This window comes from Sarcophilus harrisii, chromosome 2 (genome assembly GCF_902635505.1).
Source record: "Sarcophilus harrisii chromosome 2, mSarHar1.11, whole genome shotgun sequence".
Classification (NCBI taxonomy): domain Eukaryota; kingdom Metazoa; phylum Chordata; class Mammalia; order Dasyuromorphia; family Dasyuridae; genus Sarcophilus; species Sarcophilus harrisii.
The window spans coordinates 628,276,220-628,291,066 of record NC_045427.1 but is presented as its reverse complement, the minus strand read 5'-3'; the positions used below and the strand labels follow the sequence as shown (position 1 = coordinate 628,291,066).

Sequence of the window (14,847 nt, the reverse complement as noted above, 5' to 3'; positions counted from 1 at the left end):
GTTGGGGCCCCCAGAACCCAACCAGGGGCCCCAGGGGCCTACCTCCTTTCCAAAAGGGGGGGGGGTAAACCCCGCATCTGAGGGCTTTATTTTTTCCTCCGGATTTTGGGTGGGGAAAAGGGGAAAATCGGGGGCCCCTCCTTCCCCCCCTCCCCAGTCTTGGGCCCCAAAAATTTTTTATTTTTGAATCCATTTGACCTTATTTTTCGAAAACAAAATTTGAATTTCCCCTTTCCCCCCTCCAGTGGAGGTTCCCCATACTGAAAATTTAAAGGGATTAAAATCTGATTTTAACTACCATTTTTCCCGTTTTTAAAATTTTGGGGAAAAGGAAAGTTTAAATTTATTTCCCTCCAAAATTTAATTGGGGGTGGCGCCCACATACCTCGGGGGAAATTTTGGGGAGGGAGGGGAAATTTCCTTTCCATTTTTTTGGGAAATGGGACAATTTCTTCCTGTAAAATGGGGGGTTTTAAAATTCCCTGACTCCCCAGAACCTCCACTTTTTAACGGGACCCTTATGGCAGTTTTCCTTTTTAAAAAAAGCACTTTTCCCTCTGTTTATTTTTGGGGCAAAGATGGTGGAGGGGTCGGCCATTTCCTTCTCCTGTTCGTTTTACAGATAAGGAAACTGAGGCAAACATGGTGGAGTGACTTGCCCAGGGTGCTACAGCCAGTATCTGAGGCTGGATTTGAATCATGTCTTCCTGACTCCAACCCAGAGCTCTGTCCACTGTTTCCCTAACTGGGACGTATGGCAGATGCTTTAAAAAAAAAAAAAGTTTCTGATTGATTTTTACTCTGAATAAATTATTTTTGTCAATGGAAAGGAGAAAAGGATAAAGTATCTTCTCTTCATAGAATAATAATTGCAACGCACCTGGCAGAGCCAACAGCAGCACTCCCAGCCCAGTTCTGGGTTGCTTGGTACGTGCTTTGGGAGAAAATTATTTTTTAATTTCTAGCTGTCCTAGTGCCTAAATATTTGCCAAATTTGAAGTGGAATAGAGAGGAATGGGATCCAATATCTCACTCTGGATATCACCCACACTGGGTGGGTGATGACGAGATGGGTCTAGAATTAGGCCGACCTGATAAAAATCTGGCCTCAGACACTCACTAGTTGTGTGTCTCTGGGAAAGTCACTTGACTTGCCTGCCTCAGTTTCTCCATCTGTAAAATTGGAATAATCCTTGCAACTCTCTCCCTCTCAGGGGCTGCAGTGAGGAAAGGGATGACAAAAGTCATCTTTACCTAAAACAGGCTCACAGACCTTTAGAGGTTCATCTAGTTCCTGCCCCTTAAATTTCAGATGAGGAAAGTGAGGCAAGTGAAGTGATTTCGAACTCAGCTCCCTCACATCCTCTCATGCGTCCCTGTTCTTCCTGTTTGCTTTCCAGGACCCTCCGTGGCCTTTTACGCCGGATTTCCCCAAGGGACCCACGGCCTTCGGCGTCCAGTGAAGTTCAATGTCACCCAACTGAACCTGGGGGACTGCTACGTCCCGGAGCACGGCTACTTCCGCGTGCCGGAGCGCGGGATCTACCTGATTGCAGTGAGCGCCGAGTTCGGCCCGGGGCTGGGCGAGGGTCAGCTGGTGCTCGGGGGCCGACTCAGGACGTCGGTCTCCAGCGGCTCCCAGGAGCCCGCGGCCGCCGGAACGACCACCGCGGCCACCTTCGCCGTGGCCGAGCTGCAGAAGGGGGAAAGGGTTTGGTTCGAGCTCACCAAAGGCTCCCTGGCCAGGAAGAATCCCAGTGGGACCGCGCTGGGCGGCTTCCTGGTGTTCAAGACTTGAACCCAGAGCCCCGCTCTGATTCCTCTCTCTCCCCATAGAGGCTCTGAGTGCCGGACCGTTATCTCGTAGTCCTACTGCGGTAGCCCTACATGCTCCCTGGAAGCCTCTGGCCAAAGCCCGTCTGGGGCTCAAGCCTGATGCTCTGGGTATCCCCGGATAGCCGGGAGCCTGCAGAGGCCGGCTAGGGTCCACAGATTCGGCCCTGAGGGTCGGGCAAGTCCCAAACTGGGGTTTGGCTAAAACCTAAAACGAGATTTAAAGCCCCTCTGTTGGGGGTAGGGCTGCCCTTGACTCCCTCCGGGAGGCTCTCCACCTTTTCTGAGACTGGCAGTTTTTCTAGAACTCTTTAAACCTCTTCCCCTTGGTTTCTTTCCCATTGTCATGAGCTGCACCCGTGGGGAGAGACCTCCGCTGTCCAGTATAATTTAATCGTATTTATTTAATAGGGTGCTAAGTATCCAGGACACAAAGAAAGGGAAAAACAATGTCTCTGCCCTTAAGGAGGCCATGTTTTTAAGCTGGAAACATCAGAGTAAGCTTAGGAAACGACCTGCTCAAGAAAATGGCAGCTTCTTTTTGTGTTGGCTAAGAATTGAAAATCAATTCTCCATCAGCTGGGAAGGGTTGGGGGGATGTGTTTGTAAGGGAGTATTCCTGTGCTATGAGAAATGACAAGAAGGATGATTTCAGAAAAACCTGAAAAGACTTCCATGAACTGATGCAGACAAAGTGAACAGAACCAGTTGAACATTATATACAGTAACATCGATATTGTTTGAGAAAGAATTGTGAAGGACTTAGCTGTTCTCAGCAATACGATGATCCAACACAATCCCAAAGGACTTGTGATGAAGCATATTATCTGCCTCCACAGAAAGAACTGATTGATTGACTACGGACTGAAACATGCTATTTTTCTCTTTCTTAATTTTTCTATTCTCGTTTTCTTGTACAAAATGACTACAATGGAAATGTTTAACATAATTGCACATCTATAACCTGTATCTGATTGCTTACTGTCTCAGGGAAGGGGGAAAGGGGGACTCCAAATTTTAAATAAACATGTTTAAAAATTGGAAGAAAAAAAAAGAAGAAAGAAAAAAGAAAATGGCAGTTCCTAAGAATGGATGTTTTTCAACAAGAATGCTCCATTTGGGGCATTATTAGTAACTTCATGACCATAGGAGATAAAGAGAAAACCAAAAGTGGTTAGGCAAACCCTAAGACCAGAGCATTTGAGAGTACCAGAGACCCACAGAAAAAGTCAAATTCAATTCTTTTGCTTTAGAGATGAGGAAAATGATGAGAAATTTCTGGCTCCTGGGCAAGAAGAGAACCAAGATCTTTCCCTTGGCACCTGAAACCTACTGGGTTCATTCATGATTTCCCTTTTATTGATAAATATTTCTCATCCCTTCCTTTTCCCTTTGGTTTAAAAATCTTTAAAGTAAAATGGAAGGACTCTGGGGTAAAAAATTTTTTTAAATTTTTAAAATGAAAATGTTTTTCTTAATTTTTCACAGATTCATAGATTTTTAGAACTATAGGATGTGGTGACCAAGGCTTTGCTCTTGGACGGGGAAATTTAAAGGGTTATTGAAATGGGAAATTATAAAGAAATACTAAGTAGCACCTGGTTTCATTACATGGGAAGCCACCAGACCACTGCTTCCTTTCCCAGTTGGCTTCAGCCCAGCTAAGTTCCACTCTAACCAGGTCCTGCTCTATTTCTCTCCCCATCCCCCTCATCCCATTGCAGAAGTCCCTCCAGCATGGGCCTATTCACTATTACTTCCCTTCAATGATTCAAAGACAACTTGTTCTGAATTGAAAAAAAATCGTAGTTATATTCTCCTGTTAAAGATTCAGGAGACTTCTAAGAGCATCTTGTTTGACAGAGGAATAAATTGAGGTTCAGAGCAGGGAAAGAGTTTGCCCAATGTCGTTTAGTTCACTGGCTAAAGAAGAATCTGACCTTCAATCCATATCTTTTGATTCCAAAGCCAGAGTTGATTTTTCCTGAATACTCTATATACTCTATACTCCATATGCTATTCTCTATACTATCATCTAATGCACCTCTGCACTAGTGTACTCCACTTAACTTCTAATGACCTTGGTATTCATCAGCACCTCTACTTATAGGAAAGAATGAGAAAGGAAAAAGAATCAAAGCTCAAAAATAAAAGTCTTTCAGTTAGGTCATTTGAAATAAAACTTTGTCCTTCAGTTCCTTGTCATTTATTTGTGTTAACAAAAATGATTAACAAAAGGAGAAGGTTGAAACTAAAATGATATAAATGGAAATATTTGGGCTGTGGGAGGTTGATCATTTTACTTTGATTGGTCTCCTTCATTAAGGAATTAATCATCCATTAAAAAAAAAAAACCTATGCAAAAGACACAAGGCTGATAAAGCTTCGTGGGTAAATATAGAACTGAAAAAAAAAACCCTGCTTTTTCAAGTGAGACTAATTTTAAAGAAGATCAGACACCTATAGCAATTATAAATCAACTAAGGGAATAAACTATCCCATTAAGAAATTTTTACAAAATCCCCAAACATGGGTCTTATACTCAGAAAAAAACCTAATCATTCAGTTAGTAATTTGAAGGATTAAATAATAAAATTTTGAACACTTTTCCCCATCCATCTAAAGTCACACTCCCTCTTGGTGAATGAGAAGAGAGATTTCTAGCGCCCTCGTCAGAATTGATTCATAGTCATTAATGTTAATGACTATGTATGTTTGCTTTCTGTATCATTTTATAATTTCATACTCTTAGAAGAAAATATCACTCAATATACCAAGAACCACACTTAAAAGTCATTTCTTTGCAAGGTAGTAAAGATAGGCAATCATATGCATGTTTGCTAGGTACACCCGACTAAACCCAAATAAAATGTTGTTGTTTGTCCTTTGTTCTCAGAAAGGACCAACCCAGTATTTCCCTAACAGAAACTATTAAGTGATCCTCAAACAAAATGAAAACGTTTCTGAAGTGGAAAAAGTTTTTAAAAACCCTGCTAGAGAGAACGTCTTCTTTCTTCCTCATTCTTCCTTGTCTTGCTTCATCTTGGATGCTTCTCAATGATTTCCCCAATGGACCCCTAATTGTGACAAAGAAACACAACTGAGTAAACTACCCAACACATTATCACTCTGTGAAAATGAATGCCCCATTCTACCTCAGGAGGCCACCACCTCTAGTGAATGTATAGATGGTCATTTCATCGATGGGAAGTCTGAAGTCCTTCATTGTTACTTTCCTTTACATTAATTTGTTACATTATGCAATATAAATTATTCTAATCTTAGTGAGCAACAATTACCTTTGGGGAGAGCATGATGTAGAGGGTATTGTTGATGTAGTGGGCATTGCAGTTGGAGTCACAGGACCCTGGGTCAGAATAAGTGTGGGAATGTCTTCCTGGGGCCTCAGTACTCCAGACATGAGGGATGGCCAAAGCCAAGATATGGTGACGGAGGGCATACAGTTTGTGAGTTTCTGAGAGAAGGCTAGTTTACCTGGACCTCTGAGTGCAGGATGGGAGGGAGTAGACAGTGAGGTGGGGAAGATAGGTTGTGGAAGGCTGGAACAGGTAGTTATGTCCTCATGGAGTGTAAGTTCTTTGAGAATAGTGATTAACGGTTTTTTGTTTTTGTAATCCGGTGTCTCACACCCAGCACATAGTGTTATGAATTTCAACAACTCATTGAAATGTTTGTTGACTGATTGCTATTTTTAGACAGTTCCCATGCTGAGTTCCTGAACATTTGATTACTGCACACAACCTTTATATAGTCTATGTGTCATTTATTATGGCTGACATTTTTATTTCATATGTGCAACATCCCCATTTATGCTGTGTGTGCAGTGCACCAGAGCTTTGCACACTATGGTTAGCTACATGAAATCTGAACGGAAAAGATGTAGATTAAAGCATACCTGGGACTGAATTGTTTTAACATCTGCTAAGAAGAGTAGCTGTGTGATATTGACTGTGTTTTACATTATTTCTCTAATTATGCAACATGCTAAGGTCTGTGTCTTGTGCGACATAAGCATAGATAACCTGATGGATCCCAGGAACTGTCAGTTCTTCACTAGAGGAAGATGTAGGGCAGCACTTAGCATAGTTCCTATCATCCAGGCAAGTGTTTACATCAAGTTAGCAAACATTTATTAATTTGTCCTATTATTATGACAAAAAATTATTATGGGAGTTTTGGGAAGACACTAAATTACGTCAAAAGATCCAAGCCCAATTTAACCTTCCTGTAGGAAGCAACTACTCTGTGCTCTTGATTCTGTGCTAAATGCTGGTTGAAGTCTGGACCCTGTTGCTTACTATTTTGCTAAGTTAGTAAAACTTTTTGAGTTTCAGGTTTTTTGCCAAAAGCGGGGGTTGGACTAGATTCTAGTAGCCTAAGCTCATTTTATCACATCTATAACAAAAATGGGTTTGAGACAGCAGAGTAGTGGATGTGGGTGGTGCGACGGATAGGGACCCGAATTTCAGAGTCAGCTCTGAGTTCAAATGTGGCTTTAAGATATTAGGTATGTGATCCTGGGCAAGTCACTTCACCTGTTTGCCTCTGTAAAAAAGGGCATAAAAATAGTATCTACCTTCCAGGTAAATATGAGGATCAAACTTGTAAAGTGCTTTTACTTAGGAGAGTAACCAACATATAGTAAACACTATATAAATATTAGTTATTATGGTGTCTGGCTAGGATTAAATCTGATTCATTGTACCAGCTACTGATATATCAAATGGCTTTACTTGGTTTTTACTTGAAGAGAACACGACTGCAGCCAGTCAGTGAGTATCTTGTGAGAAAAATGAGATTAATATTCACCCAAAACATTCTGTTTTCTAAACATAAACTATGTTCTGGATGCTGCACTAAGTGCTGGGGACAACAAAGATGTAATTCCTTCACTCAGAGAGCTTTCATTCTTAAAAGGGGGAGGGAAGGTACACAGAGAAACAGATATAGAATATCTACAGTCATTTTAGGAGAGGGATCAGAATGAATGTTGAAAGAATAATTTTAAAAGATGGAGAGTGAGGAAGGACCGCACTCTAGATATGGGGGGGGGGGGGGGGGGGGTCTATGCAAAATCATGGAAACAGGAGAGAGATGCAAAGTCCCATCCTGAAAACTTCAAGCAAGCCAATTTGGCCAGAATGGGGAGTTCATGAAGAGGAATGAACAAGGATCCTCAAGACTAGGCTACAGTCAAGTTGGGAGACAATGGTGCTTCTTGAGAGGGGAGTAACATGAGCATGTGGGTACTTTAATGTATTGGCAGCTGGGTGCAAGATTCTCTTGATCAGGCACAGAAGAGTAGCAAGGAGACCAAATTAGGAGGCTATTGCATTGGTCTATGTGAAGCAGGAAGTCACAGATTAATTAATTGTTCTTAATGATGTTCGCTTTGGGAAGATGGCCTAAATCAATGTGAGCTACTTTCAAGTTTTATGGCCAAGTTTTGATTTGTAATTCTATTATTTCCATGTAATTGACTTATTACTTATACTTCCTGGATCTTTCCTTCCAGAGGAAAGTGGGGAGGGAGGAGAGGGAAAGGGAGAAGAGGAAGAAAGATAGAGACAGAGACAGAGACAGAGAGGTGGGATAGGGAGGAATCCTGTTAACATGTTGAAGAACTACAAAGATTGTCATTTGTGGCCATACTGATCAATCTGACCATTATTACTAAGGTTATATAGTGTTACAAAAGTTTTCAAGGGTGGAAGTATTCCCGGATTTTAGTCATGCAGAATGCAGACCTTTCACACTTTCAGAGATGGTCTTCAGGAGTTCCTGAAGTCAAAATGAAAATTATCTGGTGGTCAGTTTTCTAGTGCTGAACCTCTCCAAATCCGGTTAGCTTTAGCCTGATCCTTAGAAACAGGGTTAGAGACTGAGATTGGTGATAATTTCATTCATATAAGTAACTTCCAGATGAGCACATTTCCCCCATCCATCACAAGTTCAGATCATCTTGTGACTTGCTTCCAAGGTCACACACGCGCACACACACACACACACACACATGCACACTCTCCAGCACTTTAAGCTTTTCTAGGTAGTGGGGGCCTGCCAAAGCCTGCATTCTGCTGGCATGGTTTTAGAAAATCCGGATTCTTCAGACTTTAAGAGACATACTACAATTAATTTTACATGATTCCTTTTCTAAAAAATGGGGAAATGCAACAGCAACCTTCTGCTGTGTGCTCCTGACTAGATTACCAATTATGGAAAGGGGCTTCTGGGCACTGCACAGAAACAAGCATGTTTATGGTGAAATCCCTCTAGATTTGTTCAAAAGAAAATTAACCTCAGGACCCAACACAAGAAAAGTAGAGCAACACAAAACACATTACTAGTATGTACTAAAATAAGGTTATTTACTTAAAAATGATACATTGGACATAATCTGTGTACAGAACAAAGCAATTCATGGTAAACTTAATAAGGCACCTTTTAAACCAGATGCTGTACAAAATACATTTAGTGTATTACCATTTAAAAGAGTAATCTACACTTCTGGTATCTAAGCAAGAATTTAATCAAACTGTTTATTTTATTTTATTTTCTATTTACAATTTTTCTAAGTAAGGTATAATGGTTTTTTTCCTTTTATACAATATACTACAATTTAGTTTTAAAATGGGCATTTCAAGGGCAGTCACTAGGATGGGCTTTTAAAAGGTAGTGTATAGCAGTGGTGTCAAACTCAAATAGAAACAGATCCCTACAAGCCAAATGTTAACTTAAAATACCACAAATTAACATTATGTTGCATTGTCTTTTTATTTAGTTTGTTCAACATTTCCCAATGACATTTAAATCTGGTTAGGCTTTAGGGGAGTTTTGCTGGAAGCATGAGGCAACCATGAGTTTGACACCTCTGGAGTAGGAGAAGGAGCTTAAAGTCACCATGAGATGATATTGTATACTTTCCTCAAGCGATATGAATCACACTTTCCTTATGGGCCTCCCTGGGCAAGGTGTCCCATATTGGCTCTGTACCATCCTGACATACAGAATTCTGCTATAAATACAATGTCCACTTCTCTAAGGAGTTTTGTTTTTTCTCATATATATAAATGAAGTGAGAGAGAGCTGACAGATTGCCCTATCAATCAATATCTGACTAAAATAAATGATAAAAGCTCTTCCTTTTAAAAGGAATGGACATTTAAAAATCATAGTGGCATTTTTTTCTATCCCAAATGCTTTATTTTTTTAGAAAAAACTAAACTTCAAATATATTTGGGGGAAAAATCAGTGATTTAAAATAGGGAACCAATCCTAGGGAGAAAGAAATAGGCAATTATCTCCTTAGCTAAACTTTTGCATTTCTTCTGGAACCTAGATTAGAGCTCTGAGAGAGAACAGATGTTGGATAAAAGTTTCGTGAACAAATACCTCTAAACAAGAATTTCTATTTGTTTCTAGGGAGATTGTTTAAGTCAATGTTTGACATTTTTGTTGCTCTCATTTCCAAAGGTAAAGTTAGCAAAAGGAAAAAAAATCTTTTTAAATATAGCTATAGTAAATAAGAAATCTGGCACAATTTGGTTAAATATCATTTTTAGGCATTTCAAAGTTTAAAAATTTCACTTAAATATTGATGTTAAAAGACCACAATAGGTAGGGAAATAAAACTCACACTGGAAGGTATTCCAGAAAGGGTATCAGAAAAACTGAATTTAGTTTTCATACCTCTGATATTTGTTTGATAAGAAGCTATTATGTCTCAAATAAACTGGAAATCATTTTAAAATCTGACCATACCTTCGATTCTACTAATAACCCAATTCCTTTATCAATTAGGAGAAAAACAGATCCAAGCCAATGTAAACTCTTTCATTAGTTATGGGGCACCAGGCACACTTCCTTCTGATCAATCTCACATCCAAGTCCTAGCACAGTTCTAAGTTCAGGAAAGACTTGTCCTGTGTCATCTAAATAGGCTGGTTTTTAAAAATAAGCAGATCCACATATACGCCCTCCCGCCCCAGGTCAATTCTTAAAGCCTGTGTAGGCAGTGGGGCCTGCACTGGCATTGAACATCAGGATCACCTCCAAGCCACAGGTAGGCTATTTAGCTTAAGTAGCTTGAAACTGCAATGAGACTGTCGGACCCTGTATATTTCACTAATGGGATAAACACAATTCTAAATGGGGAGAAAGAAATAGAAGGGTTCTAGCAGTGTGACCCTGGGCAAGTCACTTAACCCCAATTGCCTCAGCAAAAAAAAAAGAAAGAAAGAAAAGAAAAATAGAAGGGTTTCTAAATAAGGTGACATTTATGTTTCAAGACTATATTTGTTGTTCCTTATAGTCTTACTGAAATATTTTGATTGTTTTGATTTTTAAACCAATTTCTTATTAATAGTTTATTGAGCACAACTCTGACTTAAAACATTTTGTGATTTTTAAAAATTGCTAGGAAGGTTGCATTTTTTCATATTTCCTCTATTTATATGAATAATAATAAATGGCTTCTTTGAGAGTTTGTAATTTGGTCTCGTCCAAAAAAAGTAAGGTCAAATTAGACAAAAATATTAAGACAGAGCTAATAAAAGAGCTTAAGTCACATGGCACTTTAGATGATAGTATTTGTGTCCTTCTATACAAACAGAAGCAAAACTGTTCTTCTGTAAAAACAAGCTCATGGGACACAGAAATCAATTTAAAAAAAAAAAGAATGCTTCAACTTTAAAACATGACAAAGAAAAGCTTTATTTTGGATTGTAAAAATATTAAATCTTTCCAAACAGTTTCCAGTTAACTGCAAAACTGGTCTGCTTGGAAATACTCAATAGCTTCGACTTTCAATGTCAGTCAAGTTTTGGCAATGGACGGAAAAATGCTTTAAAAATTATCATTTAAAAAAATTATAGCCCTTTGTCATTAGTATTTCCATAGCACAACCCCATTTATTGTCTTACGCTGCATCCAAAAATAAATTTAAGTCTAACTTAATGGGCCCATGAATTGTTCTGCCAGAATATAGCATTAATACTTAAAAGACATTACAAAACTGTAATGATTTCATAAAACAGAAATGTCCCTTGAGATAACTAGGATTCTATAAAATATGTAGCACTTTGTTAAATAAAATCTGTACATTGCGATAGTAAAGAAAAACACTTGGGTTTTGTTTTGTTTTTTTGCCTGATCCTTTTTCATTTGTTTTATAAACAATGGAAAAAAAATTTTTTTTAAATCCCCCAAATTTAAAATAACGACTAAGATAATCTAGAACCTACTTAGTAGGTGTTGGTAAGTTCACGTAGGTTCTGCAGTATAAATTTCCAATTAGACCTTTCTCTTATATGGAAGAATTTAAATGAAATTATTATACTGAAAGCTGGTGTGAGTATATTGTAACAAAACAAAATCCTAGATTAGAAGATACTAATTTGAATGCATTCCTTTTGAAAACCCATCCACATTTCTATGTGTAAATGTTCTTCCTAACAATCTTTGGGTATTGTGGGTTTTTTTTTTTTTTTTACCTTTTAAGCCTGGGTTATGAGGTGCATGTGATCTGGTTTCTATGGCATGAATGTATGTGGACAAACACGACTATCCAAAGTGAAGTTAAGCGTTAACGTCCTGCAAATCAAGCACACTGTGCACTAGATATGTCATTTCCCTTTTAGAAGTCACTTAGAACAAACTATACAGGACAAGGTTATAGGCACTTAAATTGCTAACAAAATCACCCCAATAAGTGAGTTCGTTCTTCAGGAGAGTCATCACATTGGGAGTTCCAACTTAAGATATTATGTTTTTCACAAAAACAGATTAAAAATTGCCAAAAAAAAAAAAAAAAAAAAAAAAAAGGAAAGAGGAATGAAGCTCAGGTTTAGAAGCATGATCTTAACTCCCTTTTGATTTTTCAATTGATACCAATTTTCCTGATCAGAGATGTTGGTAAAGAAGCCAAATTCTCCTGTGAGTTAAATGATTTTTGTGTGACTGGCTAATCTTATTGCAACGATAATGACAGACCTGAAGCACTGACCACCCCCACCTTCCTGGGCATTCATTCCTCTTTTTTCTCTTAATCCACATGGCAGCAGAGGAATCCTGGCACACACACAACACAGATGATAAACTGTTAAAAACAGAGCAGTATCCCAAAATGATTCATAATCTACAGGCTGTTTTACAAAAGCAAGAATATGAACAGATTAAGTTTTATCAGGTAGAAGGCAAAAGCTTATATTTCTCCATCTCTGTTAAATTCATTTTCTTCTTAAGGCTTTCACAGAAAGCACCATAATATAAACATGCAATTCAGTACCCAGAGTTTACTGGAGACTCATGAACGATGACTAAAGTCTCAACATAGTTCATAACCCCTTCTCCCTCCAAAAAGAAACACATTTAAACAAGGCTGTCCATAAATGTAGCATGTAGTGAACAGAAGTTCCCAGCATCATATTCTACAGAGTACTGAAATTATTAGCAGCCTGTAAAGGGGTGGTGAGGAAAAAGTCTAAGAACCACATGAATTTCCTCATCCCACTTCAATTCCACCCTTGGCTTGGGTGAAACAAGTTCTTGGAGTCCAATGCGGCTCCTGAGTCTTATATAATTGTCAAATCTTTACATCTTGGGATTCAACCATCTTGGCAAGTGTCTTTTTGATTCTCAACGCGGTAAGTCTTGAAGCAGGATTGTGAGCCCAGCATTCTGACATTAGCTTCAAGATAGCTCTTAGACACTGAAACACAGAGAAAACATAATGTGGTTTTTAAAAAGGAATATACTCCTAAAGACTTGTGACTATAAAGGAATTAATTTCCAACTCACTTCATCACTATTCCATCGGTTAGACACGATGGGCCGCAGTCGCTTAACACACACCACCTCACGCATATCTTCATAGGAAGGATCATGAGGCACCATGTTGTAGTAAGGCAATTGGTACTCTTCTGCAATGCCTATAATGGGGAGAAAAACATTCAAAACTGTGAGGGCAACATGCACGCGTGCGCGTGCACACACACACACACACACACACACACTCCTGGTAAAGCTACTATAAAGTAATTATATTTAGTTAGCCTTAATTAGTCAAACTGTGAAAACATAATTTATTTCTACATAACGATAAATAACAAATTAAAACTTTAGATCAAGGTTAATTTGAATTTAGTGCAAATGTTTATGGTTTTTTCAGAAAATATTTGTTACAATTATATTATACTTATTTTCCAAGTTAGATCACATAATCACAAAATGTCAAAAACCAGAAAAGACCCCAAGAGTGTACTCTTGAGATGTATCCTAAAACTCTCTTCTGGATCACCTTTCTGTCAGTCTCTGCTCTCATAATGAACTCATCAGCTCCCTCTGGGTTCAGTATTGTTTCTGTGCTGAGAAGTCCAAGATCTCTATATTCTGTTAGTATTTCTGCTGAGCTCGAACTTCGCATAATCCAAACTGGGTGTTTCATAACATCTCAAATTTAACACATCCAAAACAGAATTTTTATTTCCAAACCCAATCTCTTCCAAAGGGACAGCACCAGGCTTCCAGTTCCCCAGATTTCTAAATTCTGTATCCTGCTCCATTCCTGTCTCTCCACATTTAGCAATCACTTGCTAATCTTGTGTCTATGACCACTACAATTCCCCAGAATCTTCCTATCTCTCTACTCACATGGCCATCACCATAGTTCAGGCCCTCACTACTTGCACCTAAATTATGTTGCAATAACTTCCTAACTCTCTGCCTGCATGCTCCAATCCATCCTTTTTACAGCTGTCAAAGAGATTTTCCCAAAGTACAGACCGAACCACATCTCTTTCCTACTAAAACTCCAGTGGCTCCTTATTACTTCCAAGAATAGCTCTGAACTCCTCTTTCTGTCATCAGAAGTGCTTCACAACCTATTCCTAATCCACCTTTTCACATATAAACAACCCAAACATGATTCTATCCCATTCCCCTCCCGCAGAAGGTTATCTCCATACTGACTCCCTAGAATGCAGCCGGTTCCTAAGGAACTTGTTCCTCTCACCTTGTTTCTCAGGCTCCCTAGTTTCTGAAGCCTAATTCAATCTCTTTCTACATGCAGCATCTGGAAGTAAGTAATGGCACTAAGGTCATAGTTAGTTAGAGACAAAGGAAGGATTTGAATCCAGACCCAGAAGTCTTTCTAGTACCTTTAATCTCTTCCTTCAATATTCCCGCTAAAATATTATTTATTTTCCCTCTCAACAGAAATTCTGGCCCATCCTCAAAGTATTTTTTCTCTAAAACGAATGTGAAATCTCCTTTAATTCAATAAATCCATTTCTCTTCAAAAAAATGAGATATTTTAATTGTCATCTAAACAGAGCTGGTTTCCTAGAAGCACCCTACAAATACCCACCTCCTGTGACACAGCGACGAGCCATCTCCCACATGATCAGTCCAAAGCTATAGATGTCAGCCATGATGTATGGCTGAAAGTGATTTTTATTCAGGCTTTCATCGAGGACTTCTGGGGCCATGTAACGCTTTGTACCTACTCTGGTGTTCAAAGGAACATCAACTTCATTTGTATCACTGAAAGAGACAAAAAAAAAAAAAAAAAAAACTTACCACAAAGTCAGAGGGCAGTACAAACATGTTAAGTAAAAAAAAAAAAAGATAAATTCCATTTTAATAAAATTAAAATGTGAACTTGATGCAATGAAGACAAAGATTCAATTATCTACTATATGGAAAAATGTAGTTATACAATGAAATAATAATGTCACTGCACTGTTTCCCATATTTGCTTTTTAGATACCATGTGTTTGATTTTGTTGCCTGAGAATATGGTTTCAGACTAAGTTACTCTCTTTCTTTTTAACTTTTTTTCTCACAGAATTCTATCTTTTCTCTTTCCTACCATGCCCCATGGTCCACAGAGAAAGTCAGAAAACCCCCTTCCCACCCATCCCCATTATAAGAATGCAGAGTCAAGCACCACAAACTCCCTCACTGGTCACTGAGAAGGGAGAGCTGCATCACAAC

General features: G+C 38.8%; 2 protein-coding genes across 2 annotated transcripts in view; one reads left to right on the top strand and one right to left on the bottom strand.

The window, feature by feature from the left end:
* The window catches only part of MMRN2 (multimerin 2), a 45,942-nt gene extending 43,272 nt beyond the window's left edge, over nt 1-2,670 (top strand). The window contains exon 7 of the mRNA XM_012540992.3: nt 1,401-2,670. Within this exon, the coding sequence (XP_012396446.1) occupies nt 1,401-1,798 (398 nt within the window). The 3' untranslated portion in view covers nt 1,799-2,670. The remainder of the gene's footprint in view (nt 1-1,400) is intronic.
* An 8,625-nt stretch (nt 2,671-11,295) lies between these two features.
* Nucleotides 11,296-14,847, bottom strand: part of BMPR1A (bone morphogenetic protein receptor type 1A) — a 104,703-nt gene continuing 101,151 nt past the window's right edge. The window contains exons 11-13 of the mRNA XM_031956749.1: nt 14,219-14,394; nt 12,652-12,782; nt 11,296-12,562 (exon numbers count right to left, since the gene is read on the bottom strand). Of these exons, the coding sequence (XP_031812609.1) occupies nt 12,437-12,562; nt 12,652-12,782; nt 14,219-14,394 (433 nt within the window). The 3' untranslated portion in view covers nt 11,296-12,436. The remainder of the gene's footprint in view (nt 12,563-12,651; nt 12,783-14,218; nt 14,395-14,847) is intronic.